We start from the raw sequence: 24,061 nt of genomic DNA, 5'->3' as shown, positions 1-24,061 counted from the left end.
TGTGGATAAGCCACATTCTTTCTCAGGGGGGAAGTCTTTCTATTATTTAAGTGACAGAAAAAAAAATCACTGTGGAAAATAGCAGTTATACGGTTCAGAGCCGTTCAGAAGGAATGCCAAATGTGAATTTCCTAAGGCAGGGAGAGGGCGGACCATTTTAATTAAGTGTGGTAAAGCTTGCCTGGGCCTGAGCTTGCGGGTGGAGGTGGGTTACACTGCTGAGGAATACAGTTCTAATATTGGCTCAGGCATTAAATATGCAAACACACTTTGACCCAGCGATTCCACTTCTAGGAATCTTACAGAAATACTAGCATTAGGGTATATGTGTGATGATCATATAGCATTATAGAATGTAGGGAAAATTAAATACAACCTGTGTCCCTCAATATGGGATTAAATCATTTTATATTCATACTGGAGAATGGTAGACAGCTATTCAAAAAATGAAATATATTTGCATGTATATATTTTTGCAATAGACATAGAAATACCATTGTGTAAAAAAAGCAAGTCATGTTAAAAAGCAATAATCACAATTGTAATCATAATACATACATAGTACTTATATGCCAAATACGCTTCTGAGAGCTCTATATGTATTCACTTAATCCTCAGAACAATCTTGAGGGGGAGTACTATTGTTATCTGCCTTTTACTAAGGAGAATACTGCAGCATACAGATATTAAATAACTTGCACAAGCTCACACAGCTGGAGGCTGTCTGATTCCAGACCCCAAGCTCCTAACCAGTAGGTGATATCAGGGGAGGGCACACTTTTTCTGTAAAGGGACATAGTAAATATTTTTTCGTTTTGCAGACCCTGTGGTCTGTCATCGTAGCACAAAAGCATCCCTAATTGCCTACTATGATCACAGTTTTTTTTTAACAAAACAAAATGTGTATGTGCATATTGGGACATAGAAAATGGTTTGGAGGCTGGGTGCAGTTGCTCACACTTGTAATACCACACTTTGGGAGGTCAAGGCAGGCAGATCACTAGGTTAGCAGTTCAAGACCAACCTGGCCAACATGGTGAAACCCCGTGTCTACTAAAAATACAAAAAATAGCTGAGTGTGATGGCAGGCACCTGTAATCCCAGCTGCTTGGGAGGCTGAGGCAGGAGAATCACTTGAAACCGGGAGGCGGAGGTTGCAGTGAGCTGAGATCGTGCCATTGCACTCCAGCCTGGGTGACAGAGCGAGACTCCATCTCCAAAAAAAAAAAAAAAGAAGAAAGAAAATGGTTTGGAAATATGAAAACTATTAACAGTCCTTATCCCAGGAGCAGGTGTGTATGTGTGTCACTTTTACATTACTTCCCTTAATACTCATCAGGACTTCATTTTTACTTCAAGTTTTAGAATGTCTTTTACCTTGGGAAACAAGCAGCAAAAACATTCCTGGGTAGAAAGAGTAGAAGCTTCTCTAAGTAGGGCTGCCAGATTTAGAAAATAAAAATACAAGATGCCCCATTAAGTTGTCCAAATAAACAATGAATAAATTAGTCATTATTTATTTCCATTTAAAATGTAACAGGGCACCGTGTGTTTTATCTGGCATCTCAACCTGTAGGATGTTATTTCTTACTTGGATGACATATAAAAATACTTCCAGGGTGTCTTCTGGGCTCTATTTTCAACAGTGCTGATGCAAGTGTGGCCAGTACATGTCACAGCTGGATCACAGTCTGTCTACTTGGCCTCTCTGACAGGTGGAATTGCATCTGCGGCTGCACGTCCCACAGGTTGGCCACTACGTGATTGTGGTCGAGTATTCCATGGAGGCAGCCCAGCTGTTTGTGGTTGATGTGAATGTGAAGAGCCCCGGGTCTGTTCTGGCAGGCCAGGTGAACATTTACAGCTGCAAGTACAGGTACTCAGTCCCACCATGGGAATTCCTCTGTAAAGGAGCGATGAGGAAATCTGCCTTAGGAACGTTGGCTGTTATTTGCATTGGGAAGTTGTTTTCTTTTTGAGGCAACTCTTGAAAACAAGCAGGTGACTAGTTATGTGGTCCAACGTCATCACCAATGTGAGTATTGGGAGTCCTCTCTATGGACAGGGTAAAAATATGGCATTTTCTTAAAAAGCTGTATGCTGTACTTAGCAATCTGGCTCAGATCCACATGACACAACACAACCTCTTTATTTAATTCTCTATCACTCAGGTGTGGTGCAATGAACTCGCTGCTCTCAGCTCAAAGGCTGTGTCAAGTACCTGAGTGCATAGCATAGGGAAGAAGACTCCTTCTCAGTAATGTTAGGGGGTGCACACCCACCTTTGCAACATACCTTCAGGACTGGGGATAATTAATACTTGATGATTGTCACATGGAAAAAAAATTGACAAAGGACTCCAAAATTTGCACTGATGAAGTTCTTCTCTTCGAAGAGCACTGACTGACAAGGGTTTATTAAAAATGGTTGTGTTTGCATAATATTTCAAGATGCATGCAAACGTTCAGAGCATGCTTTAATTAAAGAATCAGCACAAGGGTGTTTCCACATGAAATTAATTGTATAATAAATGGCACTGGAAGTCAGAGTCCCTTGAAGCAGCAGATGGAGCACTGCAGTAAACCCATCCAGTTCTTGGCCAAGGCCTTCAACATTGTGTTACTACTAGTTTCGTGTTGCTTTTTGTCAAACCCAAGATGACCTGAAGCAAAGGACATTTTCCCTGTTGTGAAAATGGAAACAAACAAACAAACAAAAACTTATCCAAAGAGTTACTTTTAGTATCTTAGAATGGAAACTTTTATGAGAATTGATGAAATGGCTATTGAATCAACATCATGCCCTCAGCAACCCTAAACAAGCAGCTGTGGCCTTTGTGTTTGGGTGATGATAGAACCAAACAAGGTAATTGTATTTGGCTTTTCAACAGGGGCACAAAATGGGCCTAAAGGAGTTCCCCGGGGATGTCCTGTCATTATCTGAAGGCATGAGCTGCATCTATAGATAAAATCAGCAACCACTGGAATGTTCACTCCCAGAGGGGTGGGTCGCCAGCTCACCCGAGGCCTGGAGACTGTTAGCCACGGGGCCTGGGGCAGGGTTTCTCCATGCTCATGTGTCCATGCCCACCCACTGGTTCAGCTCTCCGCTCCTTCTATCTCCAGATTCCATGGCTTGACTACTGTTGCTCGGGATAGAAAGTAGAGATGGCTAAGGGGGCAGGAAGAAATATTTCTAATAACCCTGGTGACTCTGAATCATCTCAGAAGAGCTCTGAGAATATCTGTGCCAAGGAGAGGAGAGGAGTGGTTTCGAAACCAAAGAAAGAAAGGACACCCTTTCTGGACACCATGGTGGTTGTTTCATGACCTAAGTCTGAATGGAATTATTGAGAGTGAACTGCATGTCAGTCTGCAGATCATTCTGGCTCTGAACATGACAACACCAAAGTCCTGCTGTAGGAGTTTTTATCCTTAGAAACACAGAACGGCATGGTTTCAGACTAGGAACCACTTTCATTATGTTTAACCACTCCAAGGAAAGTCCTGTTGTATTTTGTCATATGGCTAAAATATTTCCTCTTCCTCTTCCTTGCCTGTCATGTGGATAAGTGAAAATGAACAGGCTACAAGAATGAGAGTCCAAAAAATGTGGTGCAATTGGAAAATATTTGACCCGTAAAAACCTATGAAAGGCCCCCTCAGCGTTGCAGCATCTCCTGCTGAGGTTTGAACTTTTCCCAGCATTTCTCAAGTGAGCTCTAACGATGTTAAAACAACAACAACAACAAAAAAAAAGAACAATATCCCAGCAGAATAGCAGTGGTGCTAATAGAAACACCACTTTTCAAAGCAGTCCTGTGATAAATCTAATCTGCTCTCCATAAGAGAGATGATCGTTAGTGATTAATCTGGTTATTATTTAGACCATTTCTTAGGAGGAATTTAAGTGAATCACTTAATATATTTAACCCTAGGATTATGCCTAAATCCAAAAGAATGTGTTTTAGTGGACACACACACACACACACTCTCACACTCACATAGGGGAAAAGGAAACAATGGTTTATTAAGTTTCTAATATATACCACACACTGGGCTTGGCTTTTTGTATAACTTATTTTAATTCTCACCAAAAAAAAAAAAAAAAATTGCCTAAATTATTTCAACTGTTTCTCAGAAGTAGTCCTTTGGTTTTAATGTAACACTGGTTTCAAATTATATTTACAAACAGAAAATTTGCAGCCAAGTATGAAGTCAGAAACATTACTCCAAAAGTACCTCCTCTAAGGGTTTTACCATTAGAGTTATTTGATTCAAAACTGTGAGCTTTTAAATGTCCCTGAACTCTGTATCTCACTTGACGTGATGGAGGGAAGAGATGCCACAGGTAGAAATGAAGAAGGAAGGAGGAGGACCAGATGGCGTTTTGGAAGCAAACTCGGGGTCTTTCCACGCTGGAGGAAGGCCAGCCTGCTCACTGCCTTGGCGTGGGATGGTGGCTGTCAGGCTAGTGGGTGACTTCAACTGTGAATAGTCCCAAGAATGTTGGCTGTGTCTTAGAGATCTGCAGTTACTTACCCTGGGGCCCTTTCTCTCAAGGACTAAACCTAGTACTTCATCAAGCCAAGTAGAAAAAGCACGTGGGACCCTTAACCCTGAGAGGTACAACACTGGCCACAACGGGAAGGTGGAAGGTTCTTTTCCCCATAGAGATTGCGAACTGCATCCCTCTTCAACTCATCATGCAGGAAAATTCACTATAGTTCATTACATAGTAAATAGGTGAAACCAAAGAGCAATCAGCCACCCCATAAGGATGTGCAGAATGAGGGCGATGCCGGGAATCAGGCTAAGAAAACTGTTTTCTCTTGCAGCGTTCTCTGCCGGAGTGCTGTGATCGATCACGTGAGCCGCATCGCCGTGTATGAGCTATTGGCAGATGCAGACATTCAGCTCAAAGTGCACATGGCCCGATTCCTTCTGGTATGCTTCTGTTTTGCCCATTGAATTTTGGAAGCATTTTGCTGATATCTCTATTTTTGTAAAGCTTATTAACATTTTGGCTGGGGTTGCATTACTCCTGTAACCTGAAAGAATTGCCAGTTTAATGTTTATTCTTCCCATCTAGAACCTGACTTGTCTCTTCATTTGTTTGAGCCTTTTTGATATGGCCTAATAAAATTTAATCATCATATTTAAGCACCTCTCACAAAATCCCATTACATTAATTTTTATTCATTTCTACTATTATAAAGAAAACATCTTCTGTTATTATATTTCCTAGTTTATCATTTTTGCCAGAGTTTAGAGATGCCATTGGCTATTGTTTATTTTCTTTTCTATCTTACTATTTTATTATCATTTTATTATCTCTATTAGCTTCTTGGTAAATTTTATCAAAACTTAAAACTTATAATTAGCTAGTTTAAAAAACAGTTTCAAAAAGAATATCATTCAGTTAATCAGCTTTATATATTATAAGAATTAAAATATCAAGTGTGGCAGATTAAATAATCTTCATGCCCACCCTTGTAATGACATGACTTGAACATTGAGGATTATGAAAACAGAGGCAGTGGGATCTGGCTAGAAAGGAAGGGGCCAGATTTACAATGAATATCTCAGGGAATTTAAGATTAAGTGTGAAGCAACTTCCTGTTACTGCTAATACTACACACGCATCACACCCTGGGAAATACCAGGCCAGCCTGTACTAATGTGTTTTAAATATTTGTGCCTGATAGTATTAAAAACTTTTAGCTTGCTCTTAAGAAGAAGCTGGAATTCAGTTCGTCTTAAGAGCAATTATAAAAATTATAATTATGGCCGGGCGTGGTGGTAGCTCACGCCTATAATCCCAGTCCTTTGGGAGGCCGAGGCGGGTAGATCACGAGGTCAAGAGATCGAGACCATCCTGGTCAACAAGGTGAAACCCTGTCTCTACTAAAAATACAAAAATTAGCTGGGCATGGTGGTGCGCGCCTGTAATCCCAGCTACTTGGGAGGCTGAGGCAGGAGAATTGCTTGAACCCAGGAGGCAGAGGTTGCGGTGAGCCGCGATCATGCCATTGCACTCTAGTCTGGGTAACAAGAGCGAAACTCTGTCTCAGAAAAAAAAAATTATAATTATAAAATTATGGCTCCTTCTTAAAGCATAACAATCCAAGGGAATCTAACCTCTTCATCTTTTGAAATTATAATGGAGTTGAATCTTCATTTAAGAATAAGTTTTCTCTTTTTGAAGAAGTCAAATGCCATTCAGAGTCAAGGCTGGCTAGAACATAAGCTTCATGAAGGCTCTGTGGTATTCAACAAAAATGTTTGTTGTTGTTGAATAACTTTGCAATCAAGCTGGTAATACAGTTTTTATTTAAAATGAAGTGTATTGATAAGCTAATGACTAAGTTTCTCATGTGACTCAAAAGCTAACTCTGGAGACTGTTCCTCCAACAAACGCAATCCTTTATTAAGAAAGGTTATTCCTTTATTAAGAAAGGTTATTCCTAGCCCTCACTTTGAAAGACATTCTCTCTGGCCACACACCGCATCCCCTCACTTCCTCCCAACCGGCCTAAAGAGCCAGGATTGGCGCAGGGCAGGAGAGAAGAAACAGGCACTGAAAGAGTAGTTTCTGAGCTTTCTTATGGCTTTGTCCTCAGTTCTATTTATGTAAGTATTTCAGCAGTAATTCAGTCAGTAATCCTGTAAAACGGTGAAAAGGATTTGTTGCACATACTGATGCCTGAGGACATGCCATCCTGCAGTATTTACTACTATAAAATAATGATTAGAATTATTATGGATAAATCCTTTACTTAATAGCTTTTTTAAAAAAGTGTGCACTTTGGGAGGCCGAGGCGGGCGAATCACAAGGCCAAGAGATTGAGACCATCCTGTCCAACATGGTGACACCCCGTCTCTACAAAAAATACAAAAATTAGCTGGGCATGGTGGCGCATGCCTGTAGTCCCAGCTACTTGGGAGGCTGAGGCAGAAGAATCGCTTGAATCCAGGAGGCAGAGGTTGCAGTGAGCCAAGATCACACCACTGCACTCCAGTCTGGCGACAGAGTGAGACGCCGTCTCAAAGAAAAAGAAGAAAAAAAGAAAAACAGCATGTTTGGCCATACCATTGGTTTTGCTGGTAACTGCAATGTGCCTTTGTGCATTGTATTTGCTCAATAGCATCAAGTTTGTATCATACCCATTGAAGAATTCTCAGCCGAGTATGTGAGACCGCAAGTCCACTGCATTGCCAGTTACGGGCGATTTGTCAATCAAAGGTAATATATTTCCTTCCTGTCTCCCTGTTCATGCTCTGAGTGATACTGGGATGAGTATAAGGTCAAAAATTTATACTCAACATCAGAAATTATCACAAGCCAACGTGATAAAGTCCTGTGGTGGATTTAAAACAGAAAGAAAGAAAAACCAGCTAAATAATTTACCCCAGCAGTCTTTCCAGAATTCCATAATAACAGAAAACTGACACAGGAACAACCAGGGAAATGGTTAAACCTACCCCTGGAGGGCAGGAACCCTGAGTTCTATTCTGAGCCCTTGAAAAGACTCATTTTGTTCACGTCTTTTAATCTCTCTGTCTGAGACTCTTCATTTGGAAAACCATGAAAATAATGACCTATCTCATAACTATGTGATGAGAATCAGCTAACTAATTCCCATCTTATTAGGGTTTTGGTAGGGCTTTTTGCTGTAGATTCGAAAACAACTTATAGGCATGGTCATGAAATCTGGTGTGCATGATTAGGACTATAGGAGCCACCAACACAATGCAATTCTGGCTGTGCATGAAAGAGATGATGTATATTTTTTCTCTTTTATATAGTGTTCTGTCAATATTTATGTCTAGAGGTAAATAATGTTTTATTGAATTGATCTCATTTTAATAATTTTAGTTCTGGAAAGGGAAGTTTCTATAAGTTTCTATCTAATTTACCTTACTTCAAATTTAAGATTCTCTCTGTTTCAACTAGTTTAATTGAACAGGTGGCTGGAATACACTTGGCATGAGTATCATATAACGATCCTAGAGTCCTGTGGTTTCCCCAGCACTGGATACTTTTGGTGCCCATTTGGTCCTATGCTCCAAGTCTGTCTCTTCACTGATGGACAGTTCTGTAGTTTTGGGTTCTTTTAAGAATCAGATTTTTAAATATTCTATTTTTCAGTGCCACCTGTGTCTCTCTGGCCCATGAAACTCCTCCAACAGCATTAATTTTGGATGTTCTGAGTGGCAGGCCTTTCTCTCGCCTGCCTCAGCAATCTTCACCTTCTCTTGATGTTGTTCCTGGGGTCACCTTGAAGGCACCACAGGTAGTGTGCTGTTTCTAAACCAGTGGTTCTCAAAGTATGACCTCTGAAGCAGCAGTATCCACATCACTTGGGAACTTGTCAGAAATGCAGATTCACAGACCCACTATAGACCTGCCCAGGTGGAAGCTCTGGGGGTGGGTCCAGGAATCTGCATTTTAACAAACCCTCCAGGTGATTCTGATGCCCCTGAAGTTTGAGAATCTCTACTCTCTTCTGTGAAGAGTCCCAGAAATGTAGGCATCTGGTTAATCCTGCCTAGGACTACCCCTGCCTGACGCCCTTTCCCTCCTCAGTTCTGTCCACTAGACATTTGGCAATTATTCATGGCCCATATTGTGATATCTTATATTTTTGCGGATTGCTGCTGTTTAATATTGTTATTTATTCATTTTCTTCCCAAGTTGGATCATAAGACTTATAAAATAGTTGTTATAGCCAAGAACCTTTTTATTGTTTTGAGACTGATTCTTGGCTCTATCATTCAAACTAAAGTGTAGTGGCATGATCATAGCTCACTGTAGCCTCCAACTCCTGGACTCAGGCAATCCTCCCATCTCAGCCTCTGAAATAGCTGGGACTAGAGGTGAGTACCACCTTGCCCAGCTAATTTTTTTCTTTTTTATTTCTGTAGAGATGGGGTCTTGCTATGTTGCCTAGGCTGGTCTCGAACCAGTAAACTTTTCCATATCCCCCACCGCACCAACACAGTATCTTGCAGGTAGGAAATTCTCAATAAACATTTATTAATCAATCGTCTAGAGCACAAAGGTGAAATATAATAAAGTAATACATTTTGTAAGCTAAAAAGAATCACAGGATTTTAAAAATCCTGCATTATAAAAATATACTTTACATTGTGATATTACAAGGTTTAGTATCCCTTATCCAAACTGCTCGTGATCAGAAATGTTTTGAATTTCAGATTTTGGAATTTTTGCATTATATTTACAGATTGAGCATCCCTAATCTGAAAATCTGAAATCCAAAATGTTCCAAGGATAATTTATTTTGAACATTATATCAGTGATCAAAAAGTTTCAGATTTTAGAGCATTTTGGGTTTTCAAATTAGGGATGTTTAACCTGTATTATGTCCTTATAATCTCAAAGATGGTTTGCATCTGTTCACAGTGCATTGAGTTTGGGAATTTACAGCATCTGAGCGGTAGAATCAAATAAGATCCCATGTGGCCTAGAATAGTAGGGGGAAATGAGTCAAAATCAAGATCACAGAGTTCTAGTCCTGGTTTTGTCATGAAATTCGTGTATGATTTTCCGTGAACTATTTACCCTTCCTGAGTCATGGGTCTCATCTGAAAAATGAGGATAAGCTTTAGTTGTTATTGTGTTGTTGCTGTTGTAGCTTTTTGTGGGTTAAAAGGTTCATTACTCACAAAGTGAGCCTTTCTGGGGAGAGTAGGGCTTGTACTCGAGCTTGAGCAAAAGGAGGATGGGCTCTAGCTTTTATTGTGGTAGGAGTGGAGGGAGGGCCAGGGCCCCCAGGGAGGATTCCTTCTCCCAGGGGCTGGAATTTGTGTGATTAGAACTCCCTACTCATGACAAAGGAGGGAGCTGGGAGCTAGGAGCCCCTGCCCTGTCTTATCAGCTTGTCTGGGTATGGGGCAAAAGGCACAAGGGTGTAATAGGACTTGAAAACTGGGCAAACATCTAAAATGGAGGCAGAGCTGGGCACGGTGGTTCACACTTGTGATCCCAGCACTTTGGGAGGCCAAGGCAGGAGTATTGCTTGAGACCATAAGCTCAAGACCTGCCTGGACAACATAGGAAGACCCTGTCTCTACAAAAATTTGAAAATTACCCAGGCATGATGGCACTTACTTGTAGTCCTAACTACTCAGGAGGCTGAAGCGGAAGGATCTTTTGAGCCCAGGAGTTTGAGGCTGCAGTGAGCTATGGTTGCACCACTGCCCTCCAGCCTGGGTGACAGAGTGAGACCCCGTCTCTTAAAAAAAAAATGGAGTCAGGCTGGGCACGGTGGCTCATGCCTGTAATCCCAGCATTTTGGGAGGCTGAGGCAGGTGGATCACAAGGTCAGGAGTTTGAGATCAGCCTGGCCAACATAGTGAAACCCCATCTCTACTAAAAATATGAAAATTATCTGGGCATGGTGGCACACACCTGTAGTCCCAGCTACTTGGGAGGCTGAGGCAGGTGAATCGCTTGAACCCAGGAAGTGAGACTCTGTCCCCTTCCCTCCTAAAATGGGTCAGACTCTTTATTGCATGGTTATTATGCATAGCACTGTTATGAACATTCAAGTATGGCCTTCTCACAAACATATTGTACATTTCTTTTGGGTATGTACCCAGAAGGGCAATTGCTGGGTTATGTGTTCAACTTTGGTTGATTCACCAAATTATACCCCCTCCAACATTTATGGTTGCACCACAGTTTATCCATTCTGCAAGCGAGAGACATTTGGTTTGTTTTCAGTTATTCTGCGTACATTAAAAGCTACTGGAAACATGTGCATGAAGGCTTCTGGGTGAAGATGGGTTGTCATTTCACTTTGGTAAATACTTAGGTTGTTTTGTTTTTTTAACCTCTGAATACTCTATGATTCCAGTTATTCATAGCTCTTCAGTTTGAGGGTTTTTGTTTCTTTCCTCTTCTTTTTTCCTCTTAGAATCAAGTGACCCTGAGGGGACGTGTACCACACCTGGGCCGATACATCTTTGTCATCCATTTCTACCAAGCAGAGCACCCGACGTTTCCTGCGTGGGTGTCAGTGGATGGCGGGCGGCCACGGGCAGGTGAGCCGCAGTGAGCAGGCCCTGCTGGCTGCCTTGGGCCGACCCCGCAGTCCTGTGCGTGACCGGAAGTCTCTCTCTCTCCCTGCCAGGCTCCTTCAGTGCCTCTTTTTGCCCTCATGTGCTTGGCTGCCGGGATCAAGTGATCGCTGAAGGCCAGATTGAGTTTGACATCTCAGAGCCTGAAGTAGCCGTGACCGTGAAGGTTCCAGAAGGAAAGTCCTTGGTTTTGGTGCGTTCCGCTTTTCCCTCAACTTGCTCCTCACATGGCTGCCTGGCTGGCTGTTCTGTGTGTCTGTTTGGCTCATGGAAAGAATTCTTCCAAGGAGTTGAAGTCATATTTGTAGAAAAATGTTTAAATTTCACAGCTATCTTCCCCTTCCCCAATAAATAAATAAGTAAAACATGACAATTAAAGTCAAGGGAACTAGGACAGAAAGAGAGCAGGCATCTCCCCTCTGCACCAGTCCGTTTCCTCCTGTCTGAAGATGTCATCTTCGCAGGAGACAAGGGCTGCATATGTGCATTTTGCATCCCCCATGCCTAGAACACCGCCTGGTGTATGGTGCTCAGCAAATGTTTATTGAATTGAATATCATGAGAGTAGTAGGCTCCCTGTAAGCTGTGAGCTGGTGAGCAGTTGCCAAAGGCATTCCAAAATTTCACTATAGGCATATTCTGATTTATACTGGCTCAGAGAACCAAGCTACCATTATTCATAATAGAGTACCAGGTATGATGTAAGCTCCAAGGACAAGCCATGGTGTTAGCTTCTGCAATGTTCTTGCCACTTTGGTTTGTTTGCCTTTGAAAATACAAAACAGCCATGAGTTACATGGGAAACACCAGGCATGAGTCACATGGAGCCCTGGCCATCCCTCAGGCCCCTGCTTACCCCCAAGGTCCGGTGGCCCAGCCAGCACACCAGCATTTTGCTTCTCTGCATAGAAGTTCCAAGGGCTGTACCTGAGGACTCATTATTCCCTACGTAGGAATGTGGATTAGCCTTCGACCCTCACTTTGGCCTGCTCTTGTGATTCTTTTTCATGAATCCTGATTCATTTGGTCTTTGTCTTGACAATAAAGAGCATTGATGTCAGTGAGGAGAAAGTACAGGTTGAATAGCTCTTATCTGAAATGCTTGGGACCAGAAGTGTTTTGGATTTCAGATTTTTTCAGATTTTGGGATATTTGCTTAATACTTACAGATGAAGCCTCCCTAATTCAAAAATCCAAAATGCTGCAGTGAACATTTCTTTTGAGGATGACCTTTGAACATCGTGTCAGTGCTCAAAAAGTTTCAGATTTTGAAGCGTTTCAGATTTTGGATTTTTTGAGTAGGGATGCTCAACCTGTGTAATAAGTAGCCTTAGGTCTGTGCCATCATTGGAAGTTCTAAGACATGCTGGTGGGTTTCTTTCAGATCCGTGTTCTAGTGATGCCTGCAGAAAACTATGACTACCAAATACTTCACAAAAAATCCATAGACAAGTCATTCGAGTTTATCACCAATTGTGGAAAAAACAGCTTTTACATTGAGTGAGTATCACTTTGTGGGAAGGTTCTGGAATGTAGAGCCACACCCACATTCCTGACCAGCTCAAGGCCCAGGGAAGTACTGGCCCTTGGATCCGTCCTCTTCCCCTCACTGTCCAAGAGAGTGGCATTGAGTCTCAGGGGAAGATGTTTTTTCTCCACACTGATCCTCCTGTGATGGACTTTGCCATGTGCTGCCTGGGAAAGATGGCTGTCCTCAGCTATGAACTCATCAGGGGTCCACACTCCAAGCGGAGATTAAGGGGCTGATTAGGAGTTTCTCTCCTGCTCCATTGCTTCCTGTGTGCCAGCACAGAGTCCTAAAACATACCACACAGGGTCCCCTCCACCGGGAAGAATGTCAATCTCAATCTTACTCTCTCACTCTCCTCTGCCACCTAACTGAGCAGGGAGTGTCCAGAGACATGGCCCCCTGCCCTCTCTCCTTGTGTCCTTGAATGCCAAGAGCTAGGATGGCCCCGAGGATCAGCTCCTGCCATTCTCTTCTGTGGACCCACCCATTTCCCTGTCGTAGGGTTCCTGAAGAACCCAGGCGCTCCAGAGGCCCTGGGAGTCAGACGCCTCCTGTACAGTGAATATTAAGAGCAAAGGCTCGTAAGTCAAGCAACTGTGGCTGTGAATGCTGCTCAGCCACTCTGTAACCCTGCAGCCTTGGGAATATTGCCTGAATTCCAGGAGCCTCAGTTGCCTTATCTGTGAATTGGGGCTTAGGCCCAATTAATTGGGAGGTCATGTGGGATGTAACTAAGGCTTCCAGCACACAACGTTCAATGAATGTTGGCGATTCTCCTCCTCATTATCATTTTATTAGTTGTATTATCACACACATAGGTCTACTTTTTTGGTAACCACTTTATTGAGCTATAATTCACATACCATATTGTTCATCCTTTAGGTCTATTTCGACTCTTTTATTCCAGCTGTGCAAGGTTCCCATGGGCCCGTTCTGTGATGTCTCCTCCGGTGTAGTGGGAGATGGGTGGCTGTTCCCGGCTGAGTCTGAGGTGGAGTGTTTCTCACTCTTCCCCAACTCCAGAGCCATGAGCCCCTCCCACCGACGCTGCTGGGTGGAGCAGGTGGTAAAGGCAAGGTTGGGACCACTCCCATACACACCTTCTGGGGCATCACCATGAGTTGTTTCTGTCTCCACAGCCCCCAGACAGCCTCCAGATTCTGTAAGAATTCCGCCAGGTCCCTGGTGGCCTTTTACCACAAAGGCGCCCTGCCTTGTGAGTGCCACCCTGCCGGAGCCACTGGCCCTCACTGTAGCCCCGAGGGTGGGCAGTGCCCATGCCGGCCCAATGTCATCGGGCGGCAGTGCACCCGCTGTGCAACAGGCCACTACGGATTCCCACGCTGCAGGCGTAAGTGCACGTCTCCCGTCACCTGAGGTCTGCTCCGGTCCCGTGTGGATGATGCTCATCTAGGGCAGGCTCCTTCAGTGTCACTGTGCTACAGACTCACCCAGAGATCTTGAGAAATGCAGATTCTGAATCGGGAGACCCGGGCTGGGGCCTGAGACTCTGCATTTCCGATAAACGGCTGCTGGTCCATGGACTGCACTCTGAGTAGCAATGCCACTAGTCCATGGACCACACTCTGAGTAGTAATGTTCTAGAAAATAATTGTTTGTGACTCGCCTGCTGTGTGACCTATGCACTTGGCAAAACAAGTGAGTGTGACAAGTCTCAAACATCAGAGTCTTGGAGAGTTTGATCCCCTTCCTCACTGAAGCCCCTTCCATTTTTTTGGCCCAACCCAAACTCAGTTGCGATAGAACAGCCAGGGTCACGTGGCAGCGCTACTCTCTGAATAAGAATCCGTGGGACCTTAATCTAAGAACCATCCTGTGGCCTGAAGGGTAGGGTCAGCTCCCTTCAAGTGACTGCAGTGAGGAATGCAGTGTACAGAGTCCCCACGTGGAGGCCAGGGAACAAGGACCCCTGCTGCCAGGTCATGCCCTGGCCCTGGGCTCTGAACCCGCAGGGCACTGGGGTGATGTGGATGTGGAGCCACTTCAGGGAGCCTGCACGCAGCCTCCTACCAATTTCCAGAATCCTGTGATGGTCCAGAGGCCCCATATGAGTGGCACACAGTGGCAGCGTGGCAGGTTTCTTCAAGGGTTTACCTTGGAGCTGGCTGGCACTGCTGCTTCTCATTCCCCATCCACACGGTCTGCCATGAGCATTTGGTGTGATTGGTGTTGACTCCAAGAAACAGGCCTTTCAGATCCAAATATTTCTCTCAGACCTCTTGGAAGCTTCTGGAAAGCCTGGTGGTTGGTGCAGCACTGCTAGAGGCCAGGTGACCTCTGACCCTCACATGATATTTCTTTATCCCCTGGCCAGCATGCAGCTGTGGCCGGCACCTTTGTGAAGAGATGACAGGGCAGTGCCGCTGCCCTCCCCGCACAGTCAGGCCTCAGTGCGAGGCGTGTGAGACACACTCGTTCAGCTTCCACCCCATGGCCGGCTGCGAAGCCTGCAACTGTTCCAGGAGGGGCACCGTCGAGGCTGCCATGCTGGAGTGTGACCCGGACAGTGGGCAGTGCAGGTGAGCTGGGGGGAGGAGCCTGTCTGCTTCTGTCACAGGGAGGTTGTGTGCCATCTACCCACACACTGGTCATCGTCACTTTCCACCCTGTCCAGGGTGCCCTGTGTTGACCTCAGCATGAGCTTTCCAGCCAGGATGGTTGCAGTGGGTGGAGTGATCAGTCCCTTAGCTCAGAGCTGGGCAGAGCCTGCGTGGACAGATGCCAGTTGCCTTGGGCCAGCAGCAGCCTTGCCCATTGACTCCAGCATGCTGTCACTATGGGACTGTGTTCTGGTGTGCCACGAGACAAAAGTGAGAGAGGTGTGATATATGCATAATGAAGGATGTGTGCTTTGCTGGGCTGCCTTGTGGCAAGCACCTGTCCATTTGTACTTAGGTATGAGCTTCATGCCCTCCTTATAGGGTTCACTGGCAGTGTGGTTCAGGTCAGTGCATGACAAAGTCTGAAATCCCACCTAGGTGAGGCGGGCTGGAAGGGATGCTGAGGCCTCCATGGCAGAGCTTGGTGGGAGTGAGGAGGGAGTCAGGGTGAGCAGGAGACAGGCTGGAAAGCCTGGCCTGAGAGTGGGACTTCCCACAGAGGACCACCAGGCAGTCCGGTACTTAATAGCTAAGGGACAGGTGGATACCTCGGCTCAAGCAGATGCTGCGTTGCTGAGAGGTTTGGTTCAGGGGCTACATTGGAATGTAGAGGCCGGTGTCACATGGTTCCAGGTCATGAGCCTGATCTCAGCAGGACTGAGCTGGGGGGGTGCAGGGGCCAGAGAAAGGGTATGGCTCCTAGAAGGAGGGACGGGTAAGAATTAGATCAGTGGCGATATGGCAGGGAAACTGAGTCAGAGCTTCCAGAGTCCAGGCCAGGATGGCAGTGTGCAGGAGAAAGCAGAATGTTCACCATGCACCCCACTCCCTTCAGCACCCAACCCAGGCACATGGCTGTTATGGAGTCTGTAATTTGGGTGTGAGAGCCAGGAGCTGGGGACAGGCCTCAGTGACTCCCGCTTGAGGGCGGCTGTGGTAGTCTCCTGTGGCCGCCGTTAACAAATGCCACAAACGCTGCTAAAATAACAGAAATTTATTCTCACATATTTCTGGAGCCTCGAAATTCAAAATCAAGATGTCAGCAGGGTTGGTTTCTTCTGGAGGGTCTGCAGGAGAACCTGTTCCATGCCTTTCCTTCGCTTCTGGTGTGCAGGTATTCCTGGGAGTCCCTGGGCTGGTAGCTGCGTCAGTTCCACCTCTGCCTCCGCCATTACACACTGTTCTCCCTGTGTGTCTCTGTCTTCCTGTGGCATTCTCCTCTCTGTACGTCTCCGTCTCTTCTCATTTTCTTATAAGGACACCAGTCATAATGTGGTATAGCCTCATCTTAACTTAATTACATCAGCAAAGACCCTTTTCCAGACAAGGTACTGGGGGTAGAACTTGGACAGATCTTTTGTGGGGATACAATTTAACTCTCTATAGCAGCCATGTTTGCTTTTGTAAGGAAGGCCCCTTCACCACACCTTTCATTGTTAGCTGGTGCCTACCAACTCCTTTATGCTCCTGGGACCTTGTAAGGAAACTGGGAGAAATATTTGAATCATGAAACTTTCCAAGTCTTTAGAACCACAGGTGTGAGTCCTGCCTGAGTCAGCTTAGTCGCCCAAGAACCGGATGGGATACCTGTGTTTAATCACAGGAAACAAAGGAACCAAGGAGGAGATGGAGAAGCAGTTTTCCGGCAGGAAGAGAAGCAGTGGAGTTTTCAAAGGGAGTAGTTTGTCAACAATAAATTGTGGCAAATGGAACTTCACACACAATTTCTCAATGCTGCTGTCACAGAAAAAGAAAACCAATAGTGCTTTAAAAAAATTTTTGATCTTGTCAAGGCACCATAAAGTGATGAACAGATTTACTGTAGTATTTTATGTAAAAATTCTAAGGAGTTTTATTTTTAACAAACTCTCACTGCCAATGATAATTTAATAGACTGGAAAATTCCTAACTCAAGATGGAGGCATGTCTATAGTAAGTTTTGCCCAAACCTGACAGCATCATCAGAAATGGAATCTTACTGACTTGTATTACACTTAAACCAAGATATAAAACTGTTTATTTTGACTTTAGGAAAGGGACTATAATAATCTAATGGGATAATACATCTTCCCATGATCAAAGTGGATTTGTCATAAAAGGGCCTTGGCAGAAAATGTAAGAAAATTTACATTACCATAAATTGCACAAATTGCCCGTGATAATTTCAGTGTAAATGGCGAAAAAGTTTTTGATTGCCTGTTTTGTTTTCCCTCCCTAGAAAATTTCCTTTATGAAAAACATGTTTAGTGGAGTCTAAAGCTCATGTAAAAGAAATAATCAGAGATACCCAGAGTTTGTGAGAAAAAGGAAAACACATCCTTTCACAGTCATATAACAGATCATCCTGCAGTTGTACAAATCATCACAAACTACAAAGCTGGAAAATTGCAATTTTCAAATTGTATTTGACTACTTATAGGTGTTCAGTTTTATCATACTATAAGAAAATCAAACTATTACAAATATTCACCTACTTTAAAATGATTTACAGAAATAATTTTAGCAATCCACAATACTCACCCTTCACTTAAGTAAATCTGGAGTTGTAGTTTTAGAGTCAATGAGAATAAATGAAGTTGGAACCATAGAACTGAGCCTTTGACTCAGCGTTTGGCAAGTCCCAGCTATGAGGCTGGGCAAGTCATTTTGTCCTCCTGGCTTTCAGTTTCTTACTCTGTAAAATGAAGTTTGGTAAAACCATCTCTAACTTGCTATCTAAATTTAAAACTCTGATTCAATCTCTGATTGTATCACAGACCATATTGTGTAATTATCAAAAGTTCTGTTATTCTGGCCAACTCTATTAGATTAAGATCAAAAAGATGCTTATATTGATCAAAACTTCATTTTTTGTAGCACTACATGACAGTATATATGTCTATAGTGATGAAAAAATAGATTTGTATCTGCTCCTAATAATGGAAGATATGTGCCATCAGATTCTCTGAACTCACAAAAGGGCTAGAATATCTTCAGAAGACTTTATCCATCTGTGTCAGACCAAGGAAGCTGGAGATCCCTGATAAAAGCTGCCATGCTGTTGACCACATCCAAGTTATTTTCAGATTGACCAAAGGAGATGGCAGTCCACCTGGACCTCCAGTGAAGCCACGTGTACCTCATGCCTTTTCACAAGGGTAGTAGCCACAGGAGAGATTTGGGGATGCCCTCTATCTCCGCTCAGATTTACTAAGCCTTTGTGTTAAATGGAGAAATTAAAAACCAGAAAAGGTCATAGATTTGGTGTTCTCGGAACAGAAGGGCTTCCAGCTAGGCATCAGTTCATGAACCCTAACAACTTGGCGAGGCAATTTCTTTGATGCACCTTATCAAATAATCAGTGAGACTGGCCAGGCAGTGTGAAGGCACTGGGATGTGCTGTTGACACAGTGGTGACCTCTGTAACCACACAGAAGGAGCTCAGGGTTCTCACCTGCACGCCCTCTGTCGTCCTTCATCTCTTGTAACACTGGGGTCTTCCTCTCACCTCTCTGATAATCATTCTCTGGCCATTTCACTGGCTTCATTTTCTCCTCCTGTCTCCAGACCAAGAGGATGTGTAGTGTGAGTTGCGCCCTGTCTCCGCTGCTCACTTTCTGGGTGACCTCAGGCATATTATTTCTGTACTCTGAGCCTTAGGTCTTCATCTATAAAATAAGGGTCCTGGAGGCACCTACCTCCTAAAGTTGTGTAGAGGGTTAAATATCCTCTGTGAACACATTGAGAGCAGCACCTGATACATTCTGAGCACCCAGTAAGTATTAGCTGATGTGGTTATTTGCGTGCCTTCCTCCCTCTATGCTTTGTCCCTGAGACTCCACCCATTCTCCTGGCTTCAGCCACCCCCACTCCTGGATGATCCCCAGATCCACAGCTCCAGTCCTGATCCTTGAGGGCTATCCTATTCCACCTTTATTGAAAATCAGCTCCACCTGGATTCTCTTGTTGACTTTATGCAGGTAGCCTTGGACAAGGTCCCTAAGCTCTTTGAGCTCCTGTCTCCTCACATATATTATAAAGAGCTAGATTGGATAATCATTAACTCCTGAATTCTACGACACTGATACTATCTCTGAAACCCATGTCATTGTCTTCCCTTTCAAGCCATTTCTCCCTTTGGATTAAAAAAAAATTCTACTTAATGGTAACAAGTTCTTTCCAGTTCTTTAAGCCTGAAATCTGAGTATCATCTCAGAATCAACCCATTTTCCCGAGAGCCAGTCAGGTGTCAACTTCTGGCAAGGGACATATTACCCCCCTTGCTTTCCAGGCTGTCTACTGCCTGGTTAAGTCCTTTTACTACTTCGTGTGCAAATGATATTGATGCTTTCCTAATTGACCTTCCTTTTCCTGGTTTACTCATTCATTCATTCATTCATTCTTTCTTTCTTTTTTGGATCTTTAAAAGGAATATACTAAATGGACAATTATATTGGGATTCAAATATCTATCTTTCCCTTAATTTTGTCACAAATCCATGGTTCTATTAGTCTGTGAACTTGAGACAGTGTTGATAAATGTGTACATGTTTACGATTTTATCTTCTTTCTGTTTCATGACAGCCTACCCTTAAATGTGATTTTATCTTCTTGGCATGTATTTTTGTTTGTTTTTGTTGTTTTAATGAGGATGAAACAGCTTCCTTAGTTCCTTGTGAGGTTTGTTTTTTCCCTTTTCCTTAAATTTTATTTTGTATGTGTTTTGTTGCTCAAAGTGCATCTACTGCCTGCTCCAGCTTGGGTGCTGTGCTTCATGTAGAGGGCACTGTGGTCTCATGGGGGCACCTGTTCTAACCAATAGTGACAATGCAGCGTAGTGAGCGTCATATTGTATTTGGGCTATTATGGGAACACCACTGCCTTGACATCACACTCTTTGCTCAAGAAGCTTCCTCAACTCCTCATTGTCTCACAGGATAAAGACAAACTTTCCATGATGATCTGACTTCCATCTACCCTAACTCTTAATGCCTTTTGTTTTTTCTGCTTTCTTCTCTGGCTTGGTTTTCTCACTTCCTCTAAACACTTTTTGTCTATGTTCTGTTCTCCAGTTATGACAGGGCTCCCTCCTCTTCTGCTACCCCCAAATTATGCCTGTCCTTTAAGGATTTTTGTGTTGAAAGCATAAACTCAAAGAATGCAAGGAGCCTTCTATAAGTCCACAGAGATCTCCTCATCATCTGATTGGCCAAGCAAGTTGACTGCTTAGCCAGCTTCTCTCTTAATTTCCACATTCTAGGTCCTGTGTCCTCAGTGAAAACGTGTCCACATCAAGACTGACTTATTCTACTTTGTCCCCTCTCTCCCATGTGCCCTAACACAGGAATGTGTATGTAGAAGGCACGCCATAATTCTTGAGTGAATAAATGAATGAATAAAGTAGACGTTGGGCTCTAGATTAAAACTGGACTTTGACGTGAGCATAATATGAAAGGCCCTACAGTGTTTAATGACCAAAGGATGCAGCTCATTCCAACACATCTGGGCCTGATTCTCTGAGACACGGCAAGCTCCCACCTGTGCCCAGATGTTGTCACATAACATTTGACCAGGAGCCCATTGCCATGGAGATGACTTCTCTTGACCTGCTTCCCCAGAATTGCCATTCTGCTACTTGGGTACCATAAATTCTGGTTGGGCTGTTCCTTGGGTACCATTTGCTGTGGAGAAACGTACCAAGTCAGGCTGACATGAAGTCATTTTAAAGGAAGTTCAGCCAGATTTTTAAGAGGAAGTATCCTATTTCTTCCCTATTGTCATGGCACCACCAAAACCTTCCTTGTTGGCATGGAAACACCAAAAACTGTCTTTGCACAGGAGGCACAAGCTCAATGATCTAAGTATTGCCATACTCAGGAATATAGATATTGTTTTGGTTTACCCTGGCCTAGGAGCTCCAGTGGGGCCACTCAGGGTCCCATGTGCAGGCCGCTGCTCCCGTCCCTCTGTTCTGTTGGCTTTTTTCCATCTGCTTTAGTGCTCTCAGCTGCTACCCACATGCTGAGTAAGGATCAGAGCTTGGTCCTGTTTTACTGACTTGGCCACACACTCTCAGTCACTCTCTTTCCACCACATCATCTCACATACATTCTGAAATGAACACACAGGCCAGTCATGATTTTGCTTCCCTTCCTGCTTGTCTGGACAAGCAACTTCCACAGCTGCCCTTGCTGCAAACACTCCTGTCCGTTTCCTTTCCAGTGAAGTGGAAATATAAAATGTACGCTCCTGTCTGTGTGACCTCCCCTTCCAGGTCCAAAGGCTCAGATCACTTGCTCAGGGGACACTCTGATTCGTGCCCACCAATGGCATTCAGTGAGTTTTTCACCTGCCACCAGCATCCAATTAATGCTCCCTTGGCCAGAAGCCTCACATATTTGCTAAAAGAAATGTTCAGACCTTGGGATGCCAGTCTGCCAGGTTGGCACTTCATGGCAGCACTGTCCCTCTGTGCACAGTGTTCTTTCCTTCACTGCCAGGAAAAGAGAAGTAAGGTTCCCCCAGCCTATGTCAGGCCATCTCCAAAGGCCCTCTTCTGTTCTAAGGCTCCTCTCTCTGATGGCTTTTGTTTTGGGAGGGGTCATCTGCACTCTCTTCTTTTCCATCTCTAGACCACTAAAGTCCTTGTGCTCCACGCTTGCTTTCTCTCCAGAAATAATGAATCACTGGGAACAGGCTTTATTTTATTTTATTTTTTTGCCAGACTGTTGGATTACATTTAGTCTGAGAGTCACAAGAAGAGAGTAGGTGTTATTAACCTGGGGCCAGGAACCCTCTGATAGAGAATGCAAAATTGTGTGTATATGAGAGTGAGTCTTTCCGTGAGTTTAGTGGACACTTTTCTGAGAAGATGGCCCATAATTTACCCAGCTTTCCAAAAGAGTCTCTGAACCCCTCCCAGAGTTTATAATCCACTGCACTAGAGCCATGCACTTCAAGCAGAATATTTATACTCTATATCTACATTGCTCTAAGTGTGGTTTTGAGGATACTTCCTTATGGAATCATTTCTGCAGGGATCAGGTAGGGAGAGATGAGAGGGATGGGACTGAAAGACAGAACTTGTCAGCAAGTCTTGCAGGTAGTGCTGAATTAGTCCTTTTAGGTGTGCTGAGTGGACAGAAAGGGCACCCATCTGCTCTTCTTAGCCCATGTCACAGCTGGAATAGCAATAGCAAATACTTATGTGTGTGCAAGCAACTACTCTAAGGTTTTACGTGTATTTTTTAATCCTCACAACAATCCTGTGAAGTAGGTATCGTTATCTCCATTTTCACAGATGAAGACACTTGGTTGTAAAGAGACCAATTTGCCCAAGGTCCAGTAAGTGGTAGAGTTGGGATTCAAAGTAGGTTACCTGGTTCCGAATTCATATTCTTAATCACATACAAAATCCTTTTTATGCAGATATTTGCCAAAGGGGTATTTGCCCAAGAGAAACTTAATGGGATATGAAGAGTCATATTTCACTTTTTTAGGGTAGTCACAGGGGTAAGATATTTTCATAGGTTCTAGGAGATAGGCGATAGCTTACATTTGGTAGTAATAGAATGATAAAATGTTTTTCCCTATATGACAATAAAACATATTTCTAATACTTTCCTTAGTCCGTGTGTAGGTAGATCCTAGCTCCGAATGCAGTGCCTGGCTCCCCGGGGCTCACAGCAATTTCTCTTCCCCTCCTCGACCTCGAGTTCTGGGCTCTCCAGGCACGGCCATAGCCCACTGCTCTTCTGCCTCTGCTCAGCTGCTTGTATTTTCTTGTCTGCCCAGTGCTTCAGTTAAAAGGACCTGCAGATGGATGAGGATGGATGACTCAGAGTGACCCCTGTGTCCCCCCTACCGTGCTTTTCTCCAAGCTCTGCCCCTTGCAGGTGACAAGGGGCGTTAAGATCCACTCCATTGCCCAAGCAGGGAAATTGGGAGTCTTCTTGTCTTCTCCTCTTTCTTCTACTCTTCACCCAGAATATTACAGTTCCCAGAAACGTCACCCCAAAATAGTTCGGGAGCCTATCCCTTCTCCTCATCTGGAATACTCTTGCCCTAGGTCAGCCTCCAGTCTCTCTCCTGACTTGACAGCCTGTTGCTGCTGCTGGTGGAATTCACCCTCTGGGCTCCATCCTTCATAAAAGTCCAACCACACTCTCTCCTCCTTAACAGCTTTTCATGACAGTCTTCCCCTGTCTATAACTTGTCGTGTGCCAGGCACTGGGCTGAAATTTTGCACGCATTCATGTACTGCCTCACAGATTCCCAGCAATCCCAGGAAGCAGCAGCTACCGTATTCTGTCCCTCATAGATATGAAAAGCAGGCTTCAGGAAGTTAAAGAACTTACTAAGATGGTATGTCTCATATGGTCAGAGCTGGATTAGAACTCTAGCCTTGGATACACAGGTCTCAACTACTGCTCTGTGCTGCCGTGGGACAGTGTCCAGCCCCTCTGTCCTGATGATCTGGTACACCTACCTCCTCAGGCCATGGGGCAGCATTCCCTGCCTGGACATCTGCCCCAGCAGCACCACGCTTGTGTTGTTCTCTGCACATGCGGGGTGATCTCTCGCTCTGTTCCCTCTGTCTGGAATGTCCATCCCAACTCCTACCCCATGACTCTGCCCTTTAAAGCTCAGGGCAGGAGTCACTTTCCCCAGGGAAACTTGTGGTTGGGTCACTTGCTACTCCTCTGAACCTCAGTTAGACCCTGTGTATATATCATCATCATTTCTACTCATGGGCCATCTGCGGGAGCCCTCCAGCCCCAGGGGCCATGCCCCTTCTTGCACCCCCCAGCACCTAGTGCTAAGCCT

The 24,061-nt window shown here is 44.3% G+C and overlaps 1 protein-coding gene across 2 annotated transcripts in view; it reads left to right on the top strand.

The window, feature by feature from the left end:
* The window catches only part of LOC105712112 (laminin subunit alpha-3-like), a 33,511-nt gene that overhangs the window by 5,431 nt on the left and 4,019 nt on the right, over positions 1-24,061 (top strand). For both annotated transcript variants that reach the window (XM_064379330.1, XM_064379329.1), the window contains exons 2-10: positions 1,716-1,876; positions 4,838-4,946; positions 7,148-7,245; positions 8,152-8,296; positions 10,943-11,069; positions 11,159-11,298; positions 12,490-12,605; positions 13,776-13,987; positions 14,972-15,176. In XM_064379330.1, the coding sequence (XP_064235400.1) occupies positions 1,716-1,876; positions 4,838-4,946; positions 7,148-7,245; positions 8,152-8,296; positions 10,943-11,069; positions 11,159-11,298; positions 12,490-12,605; positions 13,776-13,987; positions 14,972-15,176 (1,313 nt within the window). The remainder of the gene's footprint in view (positions 1-1,715; positions 1,877-4,837; positions 4,947-7,147; positions 7,246-8,151; positions 8,297-10,942; positions 11,070-11,158; positions 11,299-12,489; positions 12,606-13,775; positions 13,988-14,971; positions 15,177-24,061) is intronic.

Source organism: Aotus nancymaae, unplaced genomic scaffold (assembly GCF_030222135.1).
Source record: "Aotus nancymaae isolate 86718 unplaced genomic scaffold, 86718_ANA_hifiasm-v0.15.2.pri h1tg000020l, whole genome shotgun sequence".
NCBI lineage: Eukaryota > Metazoa > Chordata > Mammalia > Primates > Aotidae > Aotus > Aotus nancymaae.
This window is presented reverse-complemented; position numbering and strand designations above follow the sequence as displayed.